The sequence below is a fragment of the Mesoplodon mirus genome, assembly GCF_964341445.2.
Source record: "Mesoplodon mirus genome assembly, chromosome: 20".
Classification (NCBI taxonomy): Eukaryota; Metazoa; Chordata; class Mammalia; order Artiodactyla; family Ziphiidae; genus Mesoplodon; species Mesoplodon mirus.
The window spans coordinates 9111484-9132831 of NC_138996.1; the positions used below are offsets into that span (position 1 = coordinate 9111484).

A 21348-nucleotide genomic window follows, 5' to 3' on the forward strand; every position below is an offset into this window, starting at 1 on the left:
TCCACATCCACACTCACCAGTCAGGTTACTGTGGATCAGGCAAGGCACCTGGATGCTTGTGACCGACCCAGGACCTGTTCTTATGTGGGCAGCCCCACCTGCCTGCGCAGGCTTCAGCTGGGGAGGACCACCACTGGGCCTCCCATCAGCCTGGGGGGAAGTGCAGACGGCAGGGGAGGGCGAGTGGAGTCTCTGGAGAGGGGGCAGGGCCTGCCCACTGGCTCCAATGACAAGGAGCTGCAGCCCTGTTTGCCCCACGGTTAGTAGGGCGTACTGAGCGGGCTCCGGGGGAGGGAAGCCCTTCCTGGCATTTTTGCGTGAATGCACACATGTCAGTCAAGATAGCTGGAGCATCACCAGCCTCATGAGAAAGCTGTGATGAAACCTCCAAGAATCTGGGGTTTTCGGTCCCAGCAGGATCCTCCACCCTGTTTACTGGCTGGGATGAGCTGATCACAGGCTGCATTTAAATGTCACGTCGTGGTTTTCAATGCATATTCGTCTGTTTTCTCAAATGAGCCTTCCTTTGCCCTTGAGATTCGTCAGTTATAATCCCGATTTTCTCAATAAGCAAACCAAGGCTTTGCAGCTCATCTCGAGTCATGGAAATAGGAAATGTTACCACTGGAAAGGATCATAAAGTTCATCTAGTTCAGAGATCAGCAAACTACGGCCTGGGGTCCAAATCCAGCCCACCACTTGTTCGTACAAATAAAGTTTTATTGGAACCCAGTCATGCCCATTCATTTACGTGTTGGCATAGCTGCTTTCTCACTATAACTGGCGGAGCTGGGTAGTTGCAAGAGAGACACACAAGCCTAAAATATTGACCATCTGGCCCTTAACAGAAACTGTTGCTGACCTCTGATTCAGTCTAAGCACTTCATATTTTAGTTAAGGATGCGGGGGTGGGGGGGGTTGCCTAGAAGAGCTTGCCTAAGGTCAAACAACTGGTTGGAGCGTGCAAAGCCAAGTTCGACTCCCAAACCTCAGTGCTCTTTCAGTGTCGCCTGGAGTTCTTTCCTGGCTCCAAGCTGATGAACTGCTTTTCCTTTCCAGAGTGGACTCACTCCCCTTCATCTGGTCGCACAAGAAGGTCACGTTCCAGTGGCAGACGTGCTGATCAAACATGGTGTCACGGTGGACGCCACCACCCGGGTAAGGCCAGCAGCCGGCGCTCTGTCCACGGGGACTCCCCTCTTCCCCCTGCACCCACAGGCCTACCCACTCCGGCCTCCCTCCCTGGCCCATCTGAGGATATTTGATACCCCGAGGACGCAGTGGCCCATTCCTGTCTGCCACTTCCTAGGGGCGGCAGTGGAGTTTGAGGACCCCAGGCCAATGGGCTCCCTTTCCAGTGGGGAGTCTAAAAAGTTGGCTAGACCTTTGATCCTCTGTAGTGAAAGGAACGTGTAATCATGATTACAAGCCCTGTCTTACATGAGCAAGGTGTCAAAATGTCAGGCTTCCCAGGATGCACTGGAAAATTCCATCCCTTCTACTCCGGCATTTGGCTAAAAGCAGGCCAGCATTCTTTGAGCCTCTGTGTGTGCAGGGAGCTCTGGGGGTGGGGGTGGGGGGGTGGAGGATGACCCAGTGCCCAGCACACAGTGCAATCTGCCTCAAGGCATGTGCAGATGACATAAGAGGCAGGAAGGGACAGCCGGTGTGATAAGCGGTGCAGGGGGGGTTCTCGTGAACCCACGGGGCACAGAGGGAGGAGAGGGGGTTTCCATTTGGTGGAAGGAAGAGGCTTCCTGGAAGAAGTGGCATTTTGTGCCTTTTCACCAAAAGGCAACTGTATTAAAAGGAAGGGACAAAGTGACACCCCTGTAGCTCGAGCCCCCTCCAGCATTCCTCAGGCACATTGGTCAGCAGTGTGACATTGAAGCCTCCCTGAGAAAAACCCAGAGACATATTTTATCCCCAACTGCCTATAGCTTCAAAAGGAACCTGCTTTAAACCCAAGAATGTTCTGGATTTTTGAGGCTTCTTTTGTGGGCCTGGTTTAGTCTTTTGGGGTCCTGCCCTGAGAGATCCTATGTTGTGGGTTAGAACTTGGGGGTCCCAAAGCCACACCATCACTCCAGGTCCAGCCTGCAGGGTCTGGGTCCAGGTCGTCTCTGGGACTGGGCTCTCCAGGGACACTTAGGAGCCCAGAGAGCCTTGGCTTGTTGGCGTTTGGAGGGAGCATTAAAATATTCAGCAGAATGGCTTTCTTGACAGTTACCTGCTCTGCAGACAAAACTCAAATGAACAAATGCCCAAAGCCACTGATTTCAAGCCATGGCCAGTTCCTATCAATTCCATTATGGTACAACTCTGTGACCTAGACAGCCTTTTGGGGAGTTTTTCAGTGGGATTTCACCTTTCTGGTGGAAATAAGTGTGCAAGGCAGGTCTTATCTGGGTCGGCAGTGATCTCTGCGCCGCTGTCTGTCTTCATCTGAGTCGGCTGCCCTCCCAGGGTCCGCTGGTGGTTCCCTCCTTCTGGGGGTGACCCCTTTTGGCTTCTGTAACACGGGCCTCTCCTGGCTTTCCTCCCTCCTCTTTGCTGCTCCCTCCCCGTCCTCTTTTCTGAGCTCCCTATAAGTACTGCCTCTGTCCGTGGGCCCCAGTTTTTTCTCTCCACACTTATCCTGGGGGACCTCTCTCACCTCCAAGACTTTCAACTCCCCTCAGGTGCCTCCTCGCCTTGCCCTCTTCCCCGGGGCTCAGTGTCAGGTTTCCAGTCACCTACTTAACCTCTCCGCTTGGGTCTCTCCTAGTCCTCTCACACTGCACTTGACTGACACTGAGCCCTGTCCCTCCCAGGCCCCTGGTATCCCACTGCCGACCTTGCAAAGGGCCTCCTCGTCCATCTTCTCTTTCGGTCACCGTTGTCGTGAGACTTTCATTCCCGTCCAGCTCAGAACGGCTCGTGGTGTCCCCTGAAGCCTTGCTGGTCACCCTCTCTCCTCTCTCTTGCTTTCCAGATGGGTTACACTCCACTCCACGTGGCCAGCCATTATGGGAATATCAAGCTGGTGAAGTTCCTGCTACAGCACCAGGCAGACGTCAATGCCAAGACTAAGGTACTGGGATGCCTGAGAGCAGTGCCAGATTCAGATGCAGCCAGGGTCACTCCGGGCACACTTGGGGCTCCACCACAACTTTCAGCTTTGACGCTGGAGGAGGAAATGGGGAAAGTGCCTTTCTATGTTGCACACAGAAGACGCACACGCTCTGTGGCCGGTGGGCAGTGCTTTCTCTCGTAGCTAGCTCATCCGGCCAAACGTCTGCCTGCTTTACAGCTCGGATACAGTCCCCTGCACCAGGCAGCTCAACAAGGCCATACAGATGTCGTGACACTGCTTCTCAAAAATGGTGCTTCCCCAAACGAGGTCAGCGCGGTAAGTACCCGCCTGATTTCAGAGACCTACTCTCACGGGCGGCCCCACGCGCTATCCCTTCACCAGGGAAGCTCGGGTCATCCTCCTGTGCGTCTGGGGCCTGGACGGGCTCCCCAGGGCGTGGGCTGTTGGGATTAGTTCCTCCTTCTGGAAGACAGAAGGTTATCCTGGTAGCACTGTTTCCCCTCCCCCCTTTTTATTTTTTTAAAAATATTGTCAAAACCCTTTCTGAAATCTGTGGGAGTGAACAAAGCCAAATGTCTTGAGTGGTGTGTGATGTTTGGGGGCCTCGGGGTCTTCAGCCATGTCCGTGGTCACTGTTCAGGGTGAACTTCCTGCTCTAGATGACATGATTGTCAGCTTTACTAGGTTATCTCAGCGGCCCCTTCCAGCTCAGCAAGCGTGCAGGCCTTTGATTGTAGGTGTGGTTGCTGAAACCATAACTGTGAATGGGGCTGAATCGGAGCGGGGCACACCCTGGGACCAGAGAACTTAGAAGAAAAGAAAGCCTCAGTATCCGTTTAGTGTCACTTAGCTCTGCCTTTTAAAATCAGAGTAGAAATAGACCCCTCCCCTGTTTCTGGTGACTTGTGATTTCTGATTGGCCTGAAAAGAGTTCACTGAAGTATGTGGATTACTTTAACTATTTGAATGCTCAGTAACTGACACCCAAAGAACCGGCCTTGGGAGCCATGGGCAGTACTACCCTGTGCCCTCCTATTCCTACAACTGCATCTGGTGCCCTCCCTGACCCTGACCTTCCCGCTGGCTCTCCTCTGGGCCACCCTTGACTTTGGTGGTAAGATCTCTCCTGCTCCTGTTCAAGGCTCGCGCACCCAGGGCTGCAGATGCGAATACCGTGGCCTCCTCCCGCCCTGCAGCATCGCTGCGGGCGTCGGCGACACACATCTGGGCCCACGCGTGTGCAGGGGTCTTGCTCTGGGTATGAACGGTTGGGGCGTGAGCCCGGTCTGACCTCGCCCTCCCTCTGCTGTTCTCCCCAGAATGGAACCACACCTCTGGCCATAGCCAAGCGCTTGGGCTACATTTCTGTAACAGACGTGCTCAAGGTTGTCACCGATGAAACCAGTGTCGCGGTACGTCTGCTCCTCCCCTGCACCCCTACCCCAGACACACACAGCCTGGCCGCAGGGCGCCCCTTGGGGTACCCCAGGAAAGGGAGCCTAAGGGTCCTAGGATTCCCGCGGGAAGCTCAGAGCCGAAAGAATTGGAGGCGGGTGCGAGGGGCGGGGCTCCTCCTTCATCAGGCGGGTCTTTACTGCCACCTAGCGGCCGGAGGAGTAGCGGCCGCCACCAGACCGGAGCGGGCAGCTCTGGGTGGGACTGGGGGCAGGGACCAGGCGCCGGGAAGCTGGGGTTCCGTTCATCCCTCTGCGGTTCCTGCCAGACCCCAGAGACCCTCTTAGCTGTCATTTTCTTCACTTGGCACAAACATCCTTTGCCATCTCCTTCCTGTCTCCACACTCATAACCAGGTAACTGCTGAATGGGTGAAAGGGCCCACTGCTGTGTTTGGGTTGAGGTCTTTGCTTTTTCTCGTTTTAGTTGGTCAGCGACAAGCACCGGATGAGCTTCCCCGAGACGGTGGATGAGATCCTGGACGTCTCTGAAGATGAAGGTACAGGCTGGGATCAACACCGCGTCCGGGTCAAGTCAGGCTGAAAGGGGTGCTCGGGGCTCTGAACACTCTGGGGGGGGGCCCCCTGCTGCTGCCCCGGGGCACCTCACAGCATGCCCACCTCTGCCATCCTAGTCGGAGCTGGACAGTACCACGCTCTAAAGATGCTGTCCGTTATCCAAAAGGCCCCTTTAATGTGGTTTTAGAAGAAGGAAATCTACATCGCAGGGATTAAAATATAAAATCCCACAAAGTTTCACAAATACATGTGCGTCTGCCTATATCATACAAGGACTGTGATTCAACTCAGTCAACTCTCAGAGCTGTAAGGAACTGTCATAGAATTCCACTTGGTGCGTTCCTTGTGCTTTGAACAAAGCTGTTTCATTTAAAATCTGGAAGAATTGCTTTTCACAAGTTGCTCTTCTGACCACGCACTGGGTCGACAGTCAGTCATTATGAAATGACTGTAGTTTCAACTTCTGTGGCCACGGGTACTTGTGGCATTTTTCCTGCCCCAGGCAAGCCTGCCTTCCCACTTAACTTGGAAGAGAAAGATTGTGATTTTAAAAAAAAGGGTGGGGCTGGATCAGATTTCTCTCTGGCCCCTTGCATATCGGTAACCCAGGGGTCATGTAGTTTTGTCAACTAGGTGATGAAAGCTCTCCTGTATCCCCTTTGATGTTATGCCTCTTAATTTAACTGACTTCAATCCTATCCATCCTTAAACTTGGCTCTTCTTTGCTTTCCAGGAACTGCTCATATAACTATAATGGGTATGAAACACTTTCTGTTCCCTGTGGTCCATTCTCACAAGTGCATTTCACTCTAAGCAATCCAAGATCTCACTAATCCATCCCTGGTTTTCATAACAATCAGAGCTTGACTAAAACAGGAAATTTCCATCCGTAAGATCCGTGCCCTGGCGGGCGGCTCCAACCTGTCCATGTCTGTGTCTGTGCCCATGCCACTGTGTCTGTGATCATAACTGCATGAGCTGCTGTGATTGCATCCTGTCGGCTCCAGATCACAACGCCAGGACACACACTGCTGAGGGGCAGTAAAGGACCCTGCAAGGTCCAGGGCTCCAACTCCAGTTCAAGGAGGCGAGAGAGACAAAGAGGCAGTCTGGTTTGCAGACAGACTTTGAACCTCCTGGTGATGCGCTTAGGAGATAATGAGGGTTCAGCCGCCATGGTTATTGAAGTTCCTAGAGCCTCTCAAAATGGATGGGTTTGGTTCCACGGTCGTTTATTCTTCTGTCGCGTGTGGTGTGGAAAAGAACAGAAGCACCTCTTTCTTTGGTGTCACTGCACACGCCACAAGGGCTGTTTTGAAGTGGAACTTATCAGGCAAAAAAAAAAGTTCTTTTTTTTGATGGAACTGTTTTCTTCTCCAAAGCCTGGTGCAGACTAAGATATTAGGGGATGGCTGCCCTGCTCCAGGTACCAGGGCTGGAGGGACAGGGTCAGGGCTGGTCGGAGACATTGCTATGGTCCTCCTGGAGCATCTGAGACCCTCCCCCACTCCTCGGGGGTGAGCGTTGAGAGGAGGAGCAGCAGATGCCCTCTTTTCCTTTGAAAAAGAAAGAGGGAATCTCCGTCCTGTCACTCACTTAAACTTGTGTGGTTTCAGGAGAAGAACTTGTTGGCTTCAAGGCTGAGAAGCAGGAGTCCAGGGATATAGATGAAGAGAAAGAGCTGCTGGATTTTGTGCCGAAGCTGGACCAAGTGTAAGAAATGCTCACGCCGGGGCAGGTCATGGTCCACCCCGGGGACTCAGAGTAGGAGGATTCCAGAGCGGGAAGGTTCCAGGAAGGCCGGGCCCGGAGAGAGCGCTGGTCCAGCACGTTAGGATAAGCTAGCCCTGCACCAGGGGTGCCAGGCAGGGGCAGAGGTCTCTCCTACTGCAAGCCACCCTCTCAGGGGTCCCTGTCCCCCACCGTTCCTCCTCTCCTCGCTCAGTCTCCGTACCCCTCCCCCTCTCACACACTCAGCTTCTCACCAGAAAAAATCCACCAAGGGAGATTGCCATTAGAAACCATTGCCAAAAAAAAGGGGGGGGGCGGTCATTATGGGATTATATGAAATCACATGTGTGAAACTTTTGAAAATTGCAAAGCACTACGGAATTTTTAAAAGCTTTCATTCAATTAAAAGAATTTAAATAATAAAAAAAAGAAAGGAACTTTTGCCAAGCTGGCCTCAGAGGCCGGCCATGTCCCTCCGTCAGCCTGTCCATTAGGAAAGACCCACAGAGGGTTTGTGTCTGCCTGTGTTTTTCATTCCTCCCTGAGATGCTGTGAGCTATTGCGATGTGGGTACATCGCCACACCTGGGGACTTTGTGAATGAATCTAAAAGTGACAACTTTCTAGGAACACTGAGCCCTCGGTATTTTCTGAAAAGACAGACGTGGGCCAGCTTGGTCCCAGGGCTTATACAAAATAGGGCAATGGACCAAGGAGAAGCAAAACTATGATTAGTATTTACTGAACTTCATTTAGAAAGAAACATGAAACATCTGAGAAACTACAGATGTATTGGTAGAATCAAAACACACACCCAGGGGCTTCCCTGGTGGCGCAGTGGTTGAGAGTCCGCCTGCCGATGCAGGGGACACGGGTTCGTGCCCTGGTCCAGGAAGATCCCACATGCCGCGGAGCGGATGGGCCCGTGAGCCATGGCCGCTGAGCCTGCGCGTCCGGAGCCTGCGCTCCGCAACGGGAGGGGCCACAACAGTGAGAGGCCCGTGTACCGCAAACACACACACACACACACACACACACACACACACCCAGTGGACAGATGGTGATGTAGAATAAGATGTAACGGCCAGAGCGGGGGTTCCCTCACCAAGGGGTCGAAGGCTGCAGAACGGGGGTGGTGCACGCAGGACAGCTTCCTGGAGGATGCAGGTCCTTCACTCAGGACAGTCGGGCTCTGGGGACAGGCATGGAGGCAGAGGGAGGAGGCTGGTCAGTGTGTGAAGGCCAGGATGTACCACACGTGCCAGCGGGGCTCAGGTGGTGGCGAGCGGTCGGATCGGATAGGTGATCCTGGGGGTGCGGAAGTGTTTCACTAAGGCCTTCCCTGGAAGATGGGGGCTACTCATAGGATCATCCCTTGATGTCCCAATGTTCTCGGCACACAGGGTGGAATCCCCAGCCATCCCTCGGATTCCTTGCGTCACACCTGAGACAGTGGTGATCAGATCTGAAGAGCCAGAACCGGTAAGAAGCACCCTTTCTCTTACCTCCCCTTGGCAGTGAGCAGGTCCCCTGGACAGTGATTGTTTTGAGATGGCCTGCAGGACCATAGGAGCTCATAGCTGAAAGCTGGCAGCATTCACCAAGCCCTGCAGATGCCAGCTTCCACGTGTTCTTGGTAGCACTTGTACTCTCAGTGCTCTTATCCTAGCTATTGATGATCTGGGTCTCCGAGAGCCCAAGGGCGTGTGGGACACCCTCACGCAGGTCTCAGTGGGGCTGAGAACCGACTCCAGAAGTTTTGGCTCCAAAGCCCGTGTTCTCGGGGCCACAGCCCCTGAGCACATGCCTTATGCACCTGTTGGGGCCAAGGGTCCCGGCGCCAGAGAGGGAGCCTGAGGCTGCATCTGCACTTCTGTGAAGCTGCGGGCGACTCTGGAACTCTGAACTTTTTTTCTTTCACATCCATAAAAAAAGGGGGACAGTTTCTGCCTCACCTTCCTCAAGGGATTACCGGGAGCTTAAAATACCAATACAGATGCAAAGAGGATGTCAAGGAGAGCTGTTCCCAGCGTGGGCTGTTACTCATTACAATACCCTATTTTGTGGCTTCCCTGGATGCCACCTGAATTTGTCTCCCAGATCGGTGGGATGGTTTAAAACAATGTAGTTCCTCTTGGCTTAATTTTAGGCCATTTGGCAATTTTTCACCTGGGCAAAGGGGTTTTCTAAGGTAAAAAGGAAGCAGTGTGGTATTTGAAGGTTGGGACTGGCCACCCTGAGGCCCGATCACCGAGCCGGCCTTGTCCGTTTTCCAGCCGAGGCTGGTCTCTTCCCCTGCCACTGAAGGCACGCGTGTCCCCTCGACCCGAAAGTGGCGCCAGGCGGAGGCAGCTGTGACGCCGTCCAATCCACCGTTCCACCCTCGGGCGCATCATAGTGGTGTGACGTTGGTGTCACGCCCCGGGTGGCATTTGGGAGACCCGGTCAAACATGGCCCTGGGGCTGCTGTGGCACATTCACCGGGGACCGCCGAAGACGGCAATGAGAAGGTCCAGGCGGACCCAGGTCTTGCTGTTCCCTGGCCAACCATGCCCTCTGAGTCCTTGCCTAAGTCATGAACCCGAGGCATGAACCCAAGTCTCCTGGCGTCCCGCTGTGCCCCGTGTGGGGTGGGAGGATGTGGGAGGAGACGGTCCAGCTGGGGAGGGGCTCAGAACGCAGGGAGGGTGACTACCGCAGGGCCCAGCTGCGTGGCGGGAGCCCTTCCAGATCAGAGTCAAGGGGAAGCCTTCGCACAGGAGGCGAGAGGCGAGAAATGAACAGGGGCGTCCAGCGAAGGAGAGGGACGTGGGTGTCTGGACCAACGGGGAGGCGAGAGCGAGGGCAGAGTTGAGGAGAAACCTGGAGGGGACCTGCTGGCTTCGCGAGGCCTCGCCACGTACGAGGCCTGGGGCGAGGCAGCCCTGTGGTCCCCAAGTCACAACATCCCTGCGAGGAAGGGGCTGTCCCATTTGCAGATGAGGAAGAGGGAAGCCCCCGGGACGAGGGTCTGTTTCCCTCGTGCCCCTCGATGCCCCAGGACACGTCGCTTGCCCAGAGCCAAGGAGCTCATAGGCAATGGTGTGGGGAAGTAATGCCAGCTCTAGTGTGAAACCGAGCTGTGCAGAGCGGAGGGTTCGCGTCAGGGCCGGAGCGGTGGGGAGGAACTGGAGGACGCGGGCAGGTCGGGAGCGCACGTGGTGTAGGAGCTGAGACCAAGGCCGGACGGGAGGGAGGACTCGCTCCATTGTCCAAAGCTCTGGCCCAGGGTCCTGAGCCAAGGAGAGGCCATCCGTGTCGGTACGAGGAAGCCCGTGCTTCCTTTTAGACTCCGGGTGAGGTCTGTCCCAACGGGTCGGTAGGGAGTGGGGAGCACCTCCTTCGCTGGGCCCCTGGGTTCATGGCTGAGCCTCCCTGACCTTGGCCGAGACCATCAGCCGTGGCCCGGGGGTGATAGGACAGCTAGCCTTTCTCCCCTCTGCAGGCATCTAAGGAGTATGATGAAGACTCACTGATCCCCAGCAGCCCGGCCACAGAGACCTCAGACAACATCAGCCCGGTGGCCAGCCCTGTGCACACAGGGTGAGTGGCCTGGGAGGGGCTGGCGGCTCTGGCCCTGCTCACCCACCCAGGAGAAGCCAACACGGACCCGCTGTGCCCTAGGTTCCTGGTGAGCTTCATGGTGGACGCCCGCGGGGGCTCCATGCGGGGCAGCAGGCACAACGGCCTGAGGGTGGTGGTCCCGCCCCGGACGTGCGCAGCACCCACTCGCATCACCTGCCGCCTGGTGAAGCCCCAGAAGCTGCCCACGCCGCCCCCGCTGGCCGAGGAGGAGGGCCTGGCCAGCAGGGTCATCGCCCTGGGCCCCACGGGAGTCCAGTTCCTGAGGTGAGAGGTCACTCCCATGCCCCCGACCTGTCCCTGCCGCGCCGCGACCACCCAGCCCCAGCCCAGCCCGGGCAGATGGGAGGCGAGTCTGCAGCCCGCACCCGTGCTCTCTGTGTCCTGACCGGTGAGAACCAGGAGTCCCTGTGTTTCTTCCACCGCTGTTGTAGTTACACGTAGGAGTCTGTTCCCCACGGGGAGCTTAACGCCCTCAGCGCCTGTGTGACACTAGAGGGGGGATGAAGATGGCCACTTTCGGGGCCCCCAGGGTTTGATTATTTAAGCTCTGAAACGGTCTTCCTAGAAGGCGGCCCTGCAGCATGGCCCCCAAGGACAAGACTGGTGGTTTCAGAGGCTCACTCCTCACCTTTCCCGCAGCAAAAGGGCTTCTCCTTGGAGCTCTGCATCCCTCAGGCACCACGGGCTCTATGTTGGAACAGGTCTTGCCCAGGAGGCCCTGCCCTCCCGTCTCCGTGCACGGCCTGTTCCCGCTTCCAAGCTTTCATCCACCGATTGTAAAGCTGTAAAATGCTTTCACGTTGACTTCCCCTTCAAATGTAGTCCTCAAAGCCGTCCTCCCAAGGAAATGTCCTTTCACACATTGCCAGAGGAGGAAGCTGAGGCTCAGAGGGGTTGGGTCCCCTGTCTAGGACGTCAGGCGGGCTCTCGGGGTCAGGTCCAAGGGCAGCTTTATTCTGCTGAGCCTCGGCCGTGTGGCCATGGCAGGAGAGCCCCCTGTGAACTGAGGTTGGGGCCTGGTGGGTAGCGAGAGGGTCCTGGGGGGCGGCGGGTCTCTGGAGCCTGAGGCAGGTCTGTCCATCTGTGAGGACCAGGCTGCAGACGGGACAGGCTCTTTCTAGGCAGGACCCAGCTGCTCTTCCCTACTGAGCCCGTGGCTGCCGCCCACAAGGCACGCACACCTGCGTCCGGGCCCCTCTCCACTGTCCCCTGTCCCCCCAGCCCTGTCATCGTGGAGGTCCCCCACTTCGCCTCCCAAGGCCGTGGGGACCGCGAGCTCGTGGTGCTGCGGAGTGAAAACGGCTCCGTGTGGAAGGAGCACAAGAACCGCTACGGAGAGAGCTACCTGGACCAGATCCTCAACGGGATGGACGAAGGTGTGCGCGCCCAGGGACCCGGAGCACGGCCCTCCTCCTGGAGGACGGGGCTTGGGGTTGCACTTCGGGGTGGGCTGTCGGGGCCTCCTGGAGTGTGGGGCCCCCTGAGAGGCTAGACACGGCCCAGCTCCGGCACCCGGGCCCCTGCAGCCTGGTCTCCTGTGCAGGACCCCCTGGGCCAGGACCTTTCTCCTTCCAGGTGGCCCAGCCTCCTGCCCCTGCCGCGGCCTGGGGAGGGGGTGCCAGAGTGGGGATCAGGGGCCCTGGGAAGCCACCGTGGTGACGGGCGGGCACGGGCCTGTGGTTGCAGAGCTGGGGAGCCTGGAGGAGCTGGAGAAGAAGAGGGTGTGCCGCATAGTTACCACCGACTTCCCCTTGTACTTCGTGATCATGTCGAGGCTCTACCAGGACTATGACACCATCGGCCCCGAGGGGGGCTCCCTGAAAAGCAAGCTCGTCCCCCTGGTGCAGGCCACCTTCCCAGAAAATGCTGTCACCAAGAAAGTGAAGCTGGCCCTGCAGGTGACACAGCCCCTCCTTACCTGCTGGGGCCCCATCACCTGGACCGGGTTCGGGGATGGAAGGCGTCAGCGCGCTCAGGGATGACCCTCCTCCCCAGGACATCTCCACCCGTTGGTCCAGGGCCTGAAAAGTCCCATTAGAGCCCTGACCTTAAAGCTCAGAAGAAAGTTGGGTGTGTGGGATAGGGCAGACGCTCCGGTGAGTTGCAGAAAACCCTAGATAACGTGTTAAACCACAGGCTTAGCGTGAGGGGAAGCCACTTGGCTTCCTGGAGAGGTGCCTGATGCTGAGCAAGGCCCCCGGGAGTGGGGAGCAGCAAGGAAATGGGGACGGGGGCTCAGAGAGGAGAGCCGGGCTGGCCGTCAGCAGGAGCGGGACACCCCCACCCCCGCCCCCCGCCCCGGGAGCCTTCGCACCTGCCCGGACAGCCGCTCTCTTCCTCCATCCGTGAGCCCCTCTGCTGCTCCGGGGCTGAGTGTACCCCCTGCGCACTTCGCAGGCCCAGCCTGTACCCGATGAGCTGGTCACCAAACTCCTGGGCAACCAGGCCACGTTCAGCCCCATTGTCACCGTGGAGCCGAGGCGTCGCAAGTTCCACCGGCCCATCGGGCTTCGGATCCCACTGCCTCCCTCCTGGACGGATAACCCGCGGGACAGCGGGGAGGGAGACACCACCAGCCTGCGGCTGCTCTGCAGCGTCATTGGTGAGCGGCGCCCCCGCCCCGCCCTGCCTTCTGGGCAGCAGCTCCTTCCACCGACACCTGGGGAGACGGGAGGACACACAGCTCGGGAGTGACGGGCTCCTCGGAGGGCTGAGCTGCTGTGTCCCAGTAGAGCCGCCTTGTCCCGGAAGAGCCCTCTGACCCCAGAGGAGGGCTGCTCCAAGGGGAGGGGCGGAGGGGCAGGTGTGCTCTCGGGGCCACAGCCAGGTGTGCACGTCCCGCGTTGGCCTCTGGAGACGGTCCCCCAAGCCCTGTCTCCTGTCACAGGAGGGACGGACCAGGCCCAGTGGGAAGACATCACGGGGACCACCAAGCTCATGTACGCCAACGAGTGCGCCGCCTTCACCACCAACGTCTCTGCCAGGTGACACCCCACCTGCCCGGCCCCATGGGTCCCCGGGGCCTGCATGAGGGGGCAGCGCTGTCCCCATGGGTGGCCATGCTTAGGCCGTCACCTGCCCCCCCCACCACCGGGGCTGTCAGAGAGGCCACCGCTCGGCTTACAGGCCGTTGGATGGGGGAGACGCTCCCCCTCAGGCATTTAGGGACAGGCTCACGGCTGCCCTCTTTTCAGGTTCTGGCTGTCGGACTGCCCTCGGACGGCTGAAGCTGTGAACTTCGCCACCCTGCTGTACAAGGAGCTCACCGCGGTGCCCTACATGGCCAAGTTTGTCATTTTCGCCAAGACGAGCGACCCCCGAGAAGGGCGACTGCGTTGCTACTGCATGACGACGGATGACAAGGTGGACAAGACGCTGGAGCAGCACGAGGACTTCGTGGAGGTGGCCCGGAGCAGGGACATAGAGGTAGGGCCTGGCCCCCTTGGGCTCCCGCCTCGCGGCCCGGAGCAGGGACACAGAGGTAGGGCCTGGCCCCCCTGGGCTCCCGCCTTGCGGGCAGCCGGCGCCTTTGGGACCCAGGGCTGTCAGGAGGGCGGCCTCTGCAGAGGGGCTCCTGGGCCGTGCCCCTTTAAGAAGCGTCAGCGGGAAGCTTCCCCAGAGCCAAGGGACACCATGTGGGTCAAGGAGAGAGCAGGCTGTCAGCCCGGTGATGTGCGGTGCTAGGAGCTGACATGTATTAAAGTTCTCACGCCCCAGGTACTTTGAAAAGTGCTTGGGTGGGGCTTCCCTGGCCTTCCCCTGGTTAAGACTCCGCGCTTCCACTGCGGGGGGCACGGGTTCAATCCCTGGTCGGGGAACTAAGATCCCGCGTGCCGCACCGTGTGGCCCAAAAGCAAACAGTGCTTGAGGGGCGTCATCTCCCCCGATTCTCATAACTGTGTGTCCTTTTGTTAACCGCCATGTACAGATGAGGAAACCGAGACTGAGGGAGGTTAAGCAACTTGCCCAGGGTCACACAGCTGAGTAAACGGCAGAGAAAGGATTTGTCCCAGGAGTCCGACCGCAGAGCCCGCTTCCCCTGCCACGCCGGGGGTCTGGCAGCAGCCAGATGAGGAAGCAGGGGAGAGGCCGGGCCGATGGGGAAGCAGGAAAGAACGGGGACTAGGCTTGAACCTGTTACCCGCCCCAGGGGCCTCACTCAAGTTAAGATGTGTGACAAAGAAGGAACTTCCTGAAGATCTGGCCTCAGAGGCTGTGCTGAGCCTTCTGGGGGCTCTGAGGGCCCAGAAGAAGGAGCACAGGGCTGGGACCTGCCTCTAATGCTGTTTTGGGCACTAACCAGTCTCCTTGGGCCTCAGTTTCCTCCACTATCAAATGGGTTCACAACAACTTCTCAGTTGAAAGAATTATATACACAGTAGGGATCCTTACATTATGGGTGAGATTAAACCACAACATGGCCCTTCTGGCGCTCATATGAAGTAAACATGGTTGGATGGTGTTAAAAGAGATACCTGTTTTTTGGAAGCCATATTATGATTTCCTAGTGGAGTTCTAGAGTACTCTGATAGCAATGCTGATCCACCACGCAGGGATACATGAAGATTCCTGCTTATTATAAAATCCTCTGAAGTAAGGAAGCATCCACCATAACCTTTCCGAAACACTCGGTGGGGCCTCCCAGAGCACGGCCCCTGGGGGGTCGTGGGGAAGCAGAGACGGGAGCTGACAGGCGGGACCGGGCATCTGGGCATTGCTCCTGACCAGCTGCATTCGCTTTCCCTTTCCTGCAGGTTTTGGAAGGAATGCCCCTCTTCGCAGAGCTCTCTGGGAACCTGGTGCCCATCAAGAAGGCTGCCCAGCAGCGGAGTTTCCTCTTCCAGTCTTTCCGGGAGAGCCGGTTGGCCATTCCTGTCAAGGTGCGGCCTCCTCTCGCCCGCCCCTCGCCCGGGTCTACAAGTCCGGGAGGCGGAGAGCTCTGAGCCGGCTGGGCTGGTGGCCCGTGGGGCGGCCCCTGACTCTCCCTTTTGTGTGATGGGGTCTAGGTGAGGGACAGCAGTCGAGAGCCAGCAGGGTCCTTGTCATTCCTGCGCAAGGCAATGAAGTACGAGGACACGCAGCACATCCTCTGCCACCTAAACATCACCATGCCACCCTGCACCAAGGTGAGCACCCTGCCGGGACTCTCAGCCCAACAGGTGGAGAAAGGCCCTGGGTTCTCCCCCCACACGGGCTGCGGCCCAGCCCTTCCCGCAAAGCTCGGGAACAAATGTCAGGGTGTGAGGGTGACACGTGTGTTCACACTGAGGCCCCGAGCTCCCCAGGACGCCCCTTCCAGGACGTTGGAAGGCGAGGCCTGACAACCGGGTGGCTGGTGGCTCAAGGTGTCCCAGCCACGTCAGGGCTTTCTTGGAGCCTCTTTTTCCTCTACTTGTTTGCTTGCCCAGGCCCTCAGAGAAGGGAAGCCTGGTGTCTCAGCCCTGTGCTCGCCCAGGGCTCTGAGCTCAGCAGAGGTGTGAGCACCAAGCATCACTGGTGCCTGGGAGCAGCTGGTCTCCGCTGCACCGGAGGGGGGGGTCTCTTTTGTGGGTGTCGTCCTGTCATTTTCATCATCAGCCTTTCATGCCAGACTAGACAAACAAGGTCACATCCAGACATCCGAGGCTCGTTTTCTCCTTTCTGTCTGGGGACTAGGGAGAACCTACTTCTCTTTCACAGGCGGGTTTCCCACAGCCTTGAACAAGCATCCCGGTGCTTTGCCACAGCGTGCGAAGGCTTGGGCATCAAAAACCGGTCTTTTGAGCAGAAAGGAATCCAAAAAGAAAAACTTCTTTTAAAATTCAAACTCCAGCTCCACCCACTTACTGGCTGAGTTACCTTGGGCGGGTTAGTCCGCCCTCTGGGTCTCAGTGTCCCCCTCCCCGGTGAGATGGGAGGAATGATAGTACCTACCTCATAGGGGGTTGTGTCCATCAGGCGGGGCCTGGCACGTGATAAGGGCCGTGTGAGCTTATTCTTAATAATAATAATAATAATAAAGTACGTGAGACTCCCTCTCGCGCTCCCCCACCCCCCCACCCCCCCGCCCACACCTCTACCCCGTGTGTCGAGGTTCCAGGCAGCGCGGCTGCCCATCGTCTGCCAGGCCGGGCGTCCTCCCTGCCTGCACCCACAGCGCCCTCTCCTGGTCTCTCTCCGGCAGGGCAGTGGAGCCGATGACCGGAGGAGGACCCTGACGCCGCTGGCCCTGAGATACAGCATCCTCAGCGAGTCCACACTGGGTACCAACCTCTCTGTGCCTCTCTGTGCTCACCCCCTTCCCGGGGGGCGGTGAGGGAGGCAGTGTCCCCTCACCCCGACGGGAGCTCCGAGCTGACACCATTGGCTCAGCCCCTGGCTGGGGTCTCCACTGACCCTCTCAGGCTCAGCCACCGATCGGGTGGACACGGAGCGTGCCCTGAGCGCCCTCTGAGGTCCCTCGCCCACGCCTGTCGGTTCTGTGTCCTGCCAAGGTACTAAATGGAATGCGATGCTTCCCCCAGGTGTCCTCAGCGGCGCAGACCGGGCTGACATGAAGATGGCTATTATATCAGAGCACCTGGGCCTCAGCTGGGCCGGTGAGTGGGGCAATCGGGGCAGAAGAGCGCTTTGCCTGTCTACACCTACCTCTACGCCGCGTCTCCGCTAAAGGGCAGCTGACGAAGGCGTTTCTAACCCTCTTCCCACCACCGGTGTGCACCTGATCTGGGATTGTCGCCATGGTTTACCAGTAGAGAGGGCTCCCTCCGTCCCCCACTTCTTTCTGGTTTTCCTTTTTAGAAACTCAACTTCGGACGTTACAGGAGACCTTAGAATGGATGCAGGCTGCCCATTTTACAGATGGGAAGGCTGAGATCTAGCTAACTGGGGTGACTTTAGTTGTGCAGTGAGTTAGTGACAGAGCCCTGAAAAGCCAGCAAACCAAGAACACACACACAAGCAAACAAAACCTGTGCGTCCCGGCTGCCTGCCCACCGCTCCCTGCACCGTACACGTCGCCGCCGTTCCTACAGGCTGGCATTGCTGAGGGAAGCGAGGGAGGAAGGACAAGTCTGGACGTTTGTCATTTGTCATCTCTGGCCGTAGCTGAAGTCATACACAAGTCCCGTCCACCATGAGGGGAGACGTGACTCAACTGAGGCAGTGACAGCTCAGGCTGTGTTTTACTCAGTTGCAGGCCCTATGACTTAATCCCCACTTTCCTGTGAGAGTTTGTATGAACAGACCCCCCTCACTCAGCCACCTGCAGAGAGGGCTTCAGACAAGCTCAGGAACCTCAGCAGTAACTTCTTGCAAGGCGGCGTGACGGAGCTCACAACAGAAGTTCAGAGACTGTTCCTTCTTTAAGCCAAAAACACATGTGCTGCTGCTTCTTGGTTTTGTGTGTGTTTGTGTGTGTGGTTTGTATGTGGTGTGTGTGAGAGATGTGTGTGTGGTGTGTATGTGTGTGGCTTGTGTGTTTGTGGGTGTACGTATGTGATGCGTGTGGTTTGTATGTGGTGTGTGTGAGAGATGTGTGTGTGGTGTGTATGTGTGTGTGGCTTGTGTGTTTGTGGGTGTACGTATGTGATGCGTGTGGTTTGTATGTGGTGTGTGTGAGAGATGTGTGTGTGGTGTGTATGTGTGTGGCTTGTGTGTTTGTGGGTGTGCGTATGTGATGCGTGTGGTGTGTATGTGGTGTGTGTGAGAGATGTGTGTGTGGTGTGTATGTGTGTGTGGCTTGTGTGTTTGTGGGTGTACGTATGTGATGCGTGTGGTGTGTATGTGGTGTGTGTGAGAGATGTGTGTGTGGTGTGTATGTGTGTGGCTTGTGTGTTTGTGGGTGTGCGTATGTGATGCGTGTGGTGTGTATGTGGTGTGTGTGAGAGATGTGTGTGTGGTGTGTATGTGTGGCTTGTGTGTTTGTGGGTGTGCGTATGTGATGCGTGTGGTGTGTATGTGGTGTGTATGTGTGGTGTGTATGTGTGTGGCTTGTGTGTTTGTGGGTGTGCGTATGTGATTCGTGTGGTGTGTATGTGGTGTGTGTGAGAGATGTGGGTGTGGTGTGTATGTGTGTGGCTTGTGTGTTTGTGGGTGTACGTATGTGATGCGTGTGGTGTGTATGTGGTGTGTGTGAGAGATGTGTGTATGTGTGGGGTGTGTATGTGGTGTGTGTGAGAGATGTGGGTGTGGTGTGTATGTGTGTGTGGCTTGTGTGTTTGTGGGTGTACGTATGTGATGCGTGTGGTGTGTATGTGGTGTGTGTGAGAGATGTGGGTGTGGTGTGTATGTGTGTGGCTTGTGTGTGGGTGTGCGTATGTGATGCGTGTGGTGTGTATGTGGTGTGTGTGAGAGATGTGTGTGTGGTGTGTATGTGTGTGGCTTGTGTGTTTGTGGGTGTACGTATGTGATGCGTGTGGTTTGTATGTGGTGTGTGTGAGAGATGTGGGTGTGGTGTGTATGTGTGTGTGGCTTGTGTGTTTGTGGGTGTACGTATGTGATGCGTGTGGTGTGTATGTGGTGTGTGTGAGAGATGTGTGTGTGGTGTGTATGTGTGTGGCTTGTGTGTTTGTGGGTGTACGTATGTGATGCGTGTGGTGTGTATGTGGTGTGTGTGAGAGATGTGGGTGTGGTGTGTATGTGTGTGGCTTGTGTGTTTGTGGGTGTACGTATGTGATGCGTGTGGTGTGTATGTGGTGTGTGTGAGAGATGTGGGTGTGGTGTGTATGTGTGTGGCTTGTGTGTTTGTGGGTGTACGTATGTGATGCGTGTGGTGTGTATGTGGTGTGTGTGAGAGGTGTGTGTGGTGTGTATGTGTGTGGCTTGTGTGTTTGTGGGTGTACGTATGTGATGCGTGTGGTTTGTATGTGGTGTGTGTGAGAGATGTGGGTGTGGTGTGTATGTGTGTGTGGCTTGTGTGTTTGTGGGTGTACGTATGTGATGCGTGTGGTGTGTATGTGGTGTGTGTGAGAGATGTGTGTGTGGTGTGTATGTGTGTGGCTTGTGTGTTTGTGGGTGTACGTATGTGATGCGTGTGGTTTGTATGTGGTGTGTGTGAGAGATGTGGGTGTGGTGTGTATGTGTGTGTGGCTTGTGTGTTTGTGGGTGTACGTATGTGATGCGTGTGGTGTGTATGTGGTGTGTGTGAGAGATGTGGGTGTGGTGTGTATGTGTGTGTGGCTTGTGTGTTGTGTGTGGGTGTGCGTATGTGATGCGTGTGGTGTGTATGTGGTGTGTGTGAGTATGTGTATGTGTGGGGTGTGTGTGTGTGGGGGGTGTGTGTGGAGGGGGTACATGCAGATGCTGGTTCTCACCATCACTTTCCCCTCCGGTCTTCCTCATCCTTGAAATGAGACTCCAATGCTGTTCCCTCATCTAAAGCACCTGCGAGAAATAACAATGAAAATCACGGGAGGGGAAGAGCTAGCGTTCTGTGTTATTGCCTTGCATTTAGATGGGAAACTGTGTTTTCATTTTAAATGTGAATAACGCCTTTCCAGGAAGAAACATAAACACAGTAATGCATTTCCATTATAACTGCTTCTCCCGGGAAGGGCAGTGGCACGCAGTGCAGCGCCGACAGCGCCGAGGGAGCCGGTGGGTCCGTCCCTCTCCCGCTGTGGCCCCAGCCTGTCCTGTGACCTTGGATAAGTGGCTCAGCCTCATTCATTCAATACCTATTTACTCTCCTGGGCACATGCCTCCTCCGGGCTCGTTCCCTGGGGATACAACAGTGTAAGTGTCAGCATTTCACTAGGTGTTCCTTGGGAAGAAGGAATACCGAATCCAGAGGGAGACTGTTCATTATCTCCTGGTCCCTGCCGGGCGCCCCACTCCACGCGCGGGCTCGGGGGCCGGGGCTGGGCTCTGGCTGGGCTCACACCCGGTCTTGGTTCTTTGTGTGCAGAGCTGGCCCGCGAGCTGCAGTTCGGCGTGGATGACATCAACAGGATCCGCGTGGAGAACCCCAACTCCTTGCTGGAGCAGAGTGTGGCCTTGTTGAACCTATGGGTCATCCGTGAAGGCCAGGATGCAAAGAGTCAGTACCGATGGGCAGGGGAGCCTTCTCTCCCCAAAGCCTGTGCCAGGACCTCTTCTCACCAAGTAGCTCTCCCTCCAAATTCCCTGGGTGGTGGTGGCCTTTGGAACCGATCTCTTCTGCACACTCTGTCTCACACATACATACACGCGCACTCACGCACACATGCACCTCTCAGGATCCCTGGTCTTCTGGGCAAGCCTGCCGGGAGGGGATTTCGGAGAATCTTGGCCGTGATCTCTTCCCATCCTCAGAATGAGTTCACAAGCGCACCAGGACCCCTAGAAGACGGCATCTGTGTAGGGTGTGTGCCTTCCGGTTGAATTTCTCAAACAGATGAGGATTGTCCCCTCGGGACACAGCCCAGTGAGGAGTCCCCCCTCGGATGGAGTTCTTCTTCCAGGATTTTCTCCAACGGGGGAGGGAAGATTTGCCTCACTCTTTTCAGCCCCTCCTCCACCCCATTCCCGAATACAAAGCAGTAAGAGGAAATTGAGTGTTTACGTTTGCGTGGCAAATCAACTGGCAAGGACCAAGGATTTCCAGAAGACAGAATCCAATCATCCTCACTCATCTTCTTGTAGTATTCCTCTTACGTGACAAACAATCACTTCCCATGCCTTGAAATTCGCCACTGTTAGGGTCTGGAAAAGATCCGTTAAAGGCTAACAAAACACAGGCCTACCTCACTTTACGGCGCTTCGCAGATACTGTGTTTTTTCCCAATCAAATTCAGCAGGTCTGTTCCAACAGCATTTGCTCACTTCATGTCTGTCACATTTAGGTAATTCTCTCAATATTTCAAAATTTCTCATTATGATTGCATTTGTTATGCTGATGTGTTGTCAGTGATCCTTATGTGACTATTCACTGAAGGCTCAGAGGACAGTGCTTTTTAGCCATAAAATGTTTTAAAGGTAAGGTAGAT

The 21348-nt window shown here is 56.4% G+C and overlaps 1 protein-coding gene across 3 annotated transcripts in view; it reads left to right on the forward strand.

Moving 5' to 3' along the window:
• ANK1 (ankyrin 1) overlaps positions 1-21348 on the forward strand; it is a gene marked incomplete at both ends in the record, with an annotated part of 100498 nt that overhangs the window by 49198 nt on the left and 29952 nt on the right. For all 3 annotated transcript variants that reach the window (XM_082608493.1, XM_082608494.1, XM_082608495.1), the window contains 19 exons: positions 1060-1158; positions 2975-3073; positions 3293-3391; positions 4396-4488; positions 4957-5029; positions 6665-6761; positions 8182-8260; positions 10263-10360; positions 10442-10666; positions 11624-11778; positions 12089-12300; positions 12800-13004; positions 13290-13386; positions 13597-13828; positions 15157-15282; positions 15409-15528; positions 16566-16644; positions 16906-16980; positions 20289-20420. In XM_082608493.1, coding sequence (XP_082464619.1) covers positions 1060-1158; positions 2975-3073; positions 3293-3391; positions 4396-4488; positions 4957-5029; positions 6665-6761; positions 8182-8260; positions 10263-10360; positions 10442-10666; positions 11624-11778; positions 12089-12300; positions 12800-13004; positions 13290-13386; positions 13597-13828; positions 15157-15282; positions 15409-15528; positions 16566-16644; positions 16906-16980; positions 20289-20420 — 2395 coding nt within the window. The remainder of the gene's footprint in view (positions 1-1059; positions 1159-2974; positions 3074-3292; positions 3392-4395; positions 4489-4956; positions 5030-6664; positions 6762-8181; positions 8261-10262; positions 10361-10441; positions 10667-11623; positions 11779-12088; positions 12301-12799; positions 13005-13289; positions 13387-13596; positions 13829-15156; positions 15283-15408; positions 15529-16565; positions 16645-16905; positions 16981-20288; positions 20421-21348) is intronic.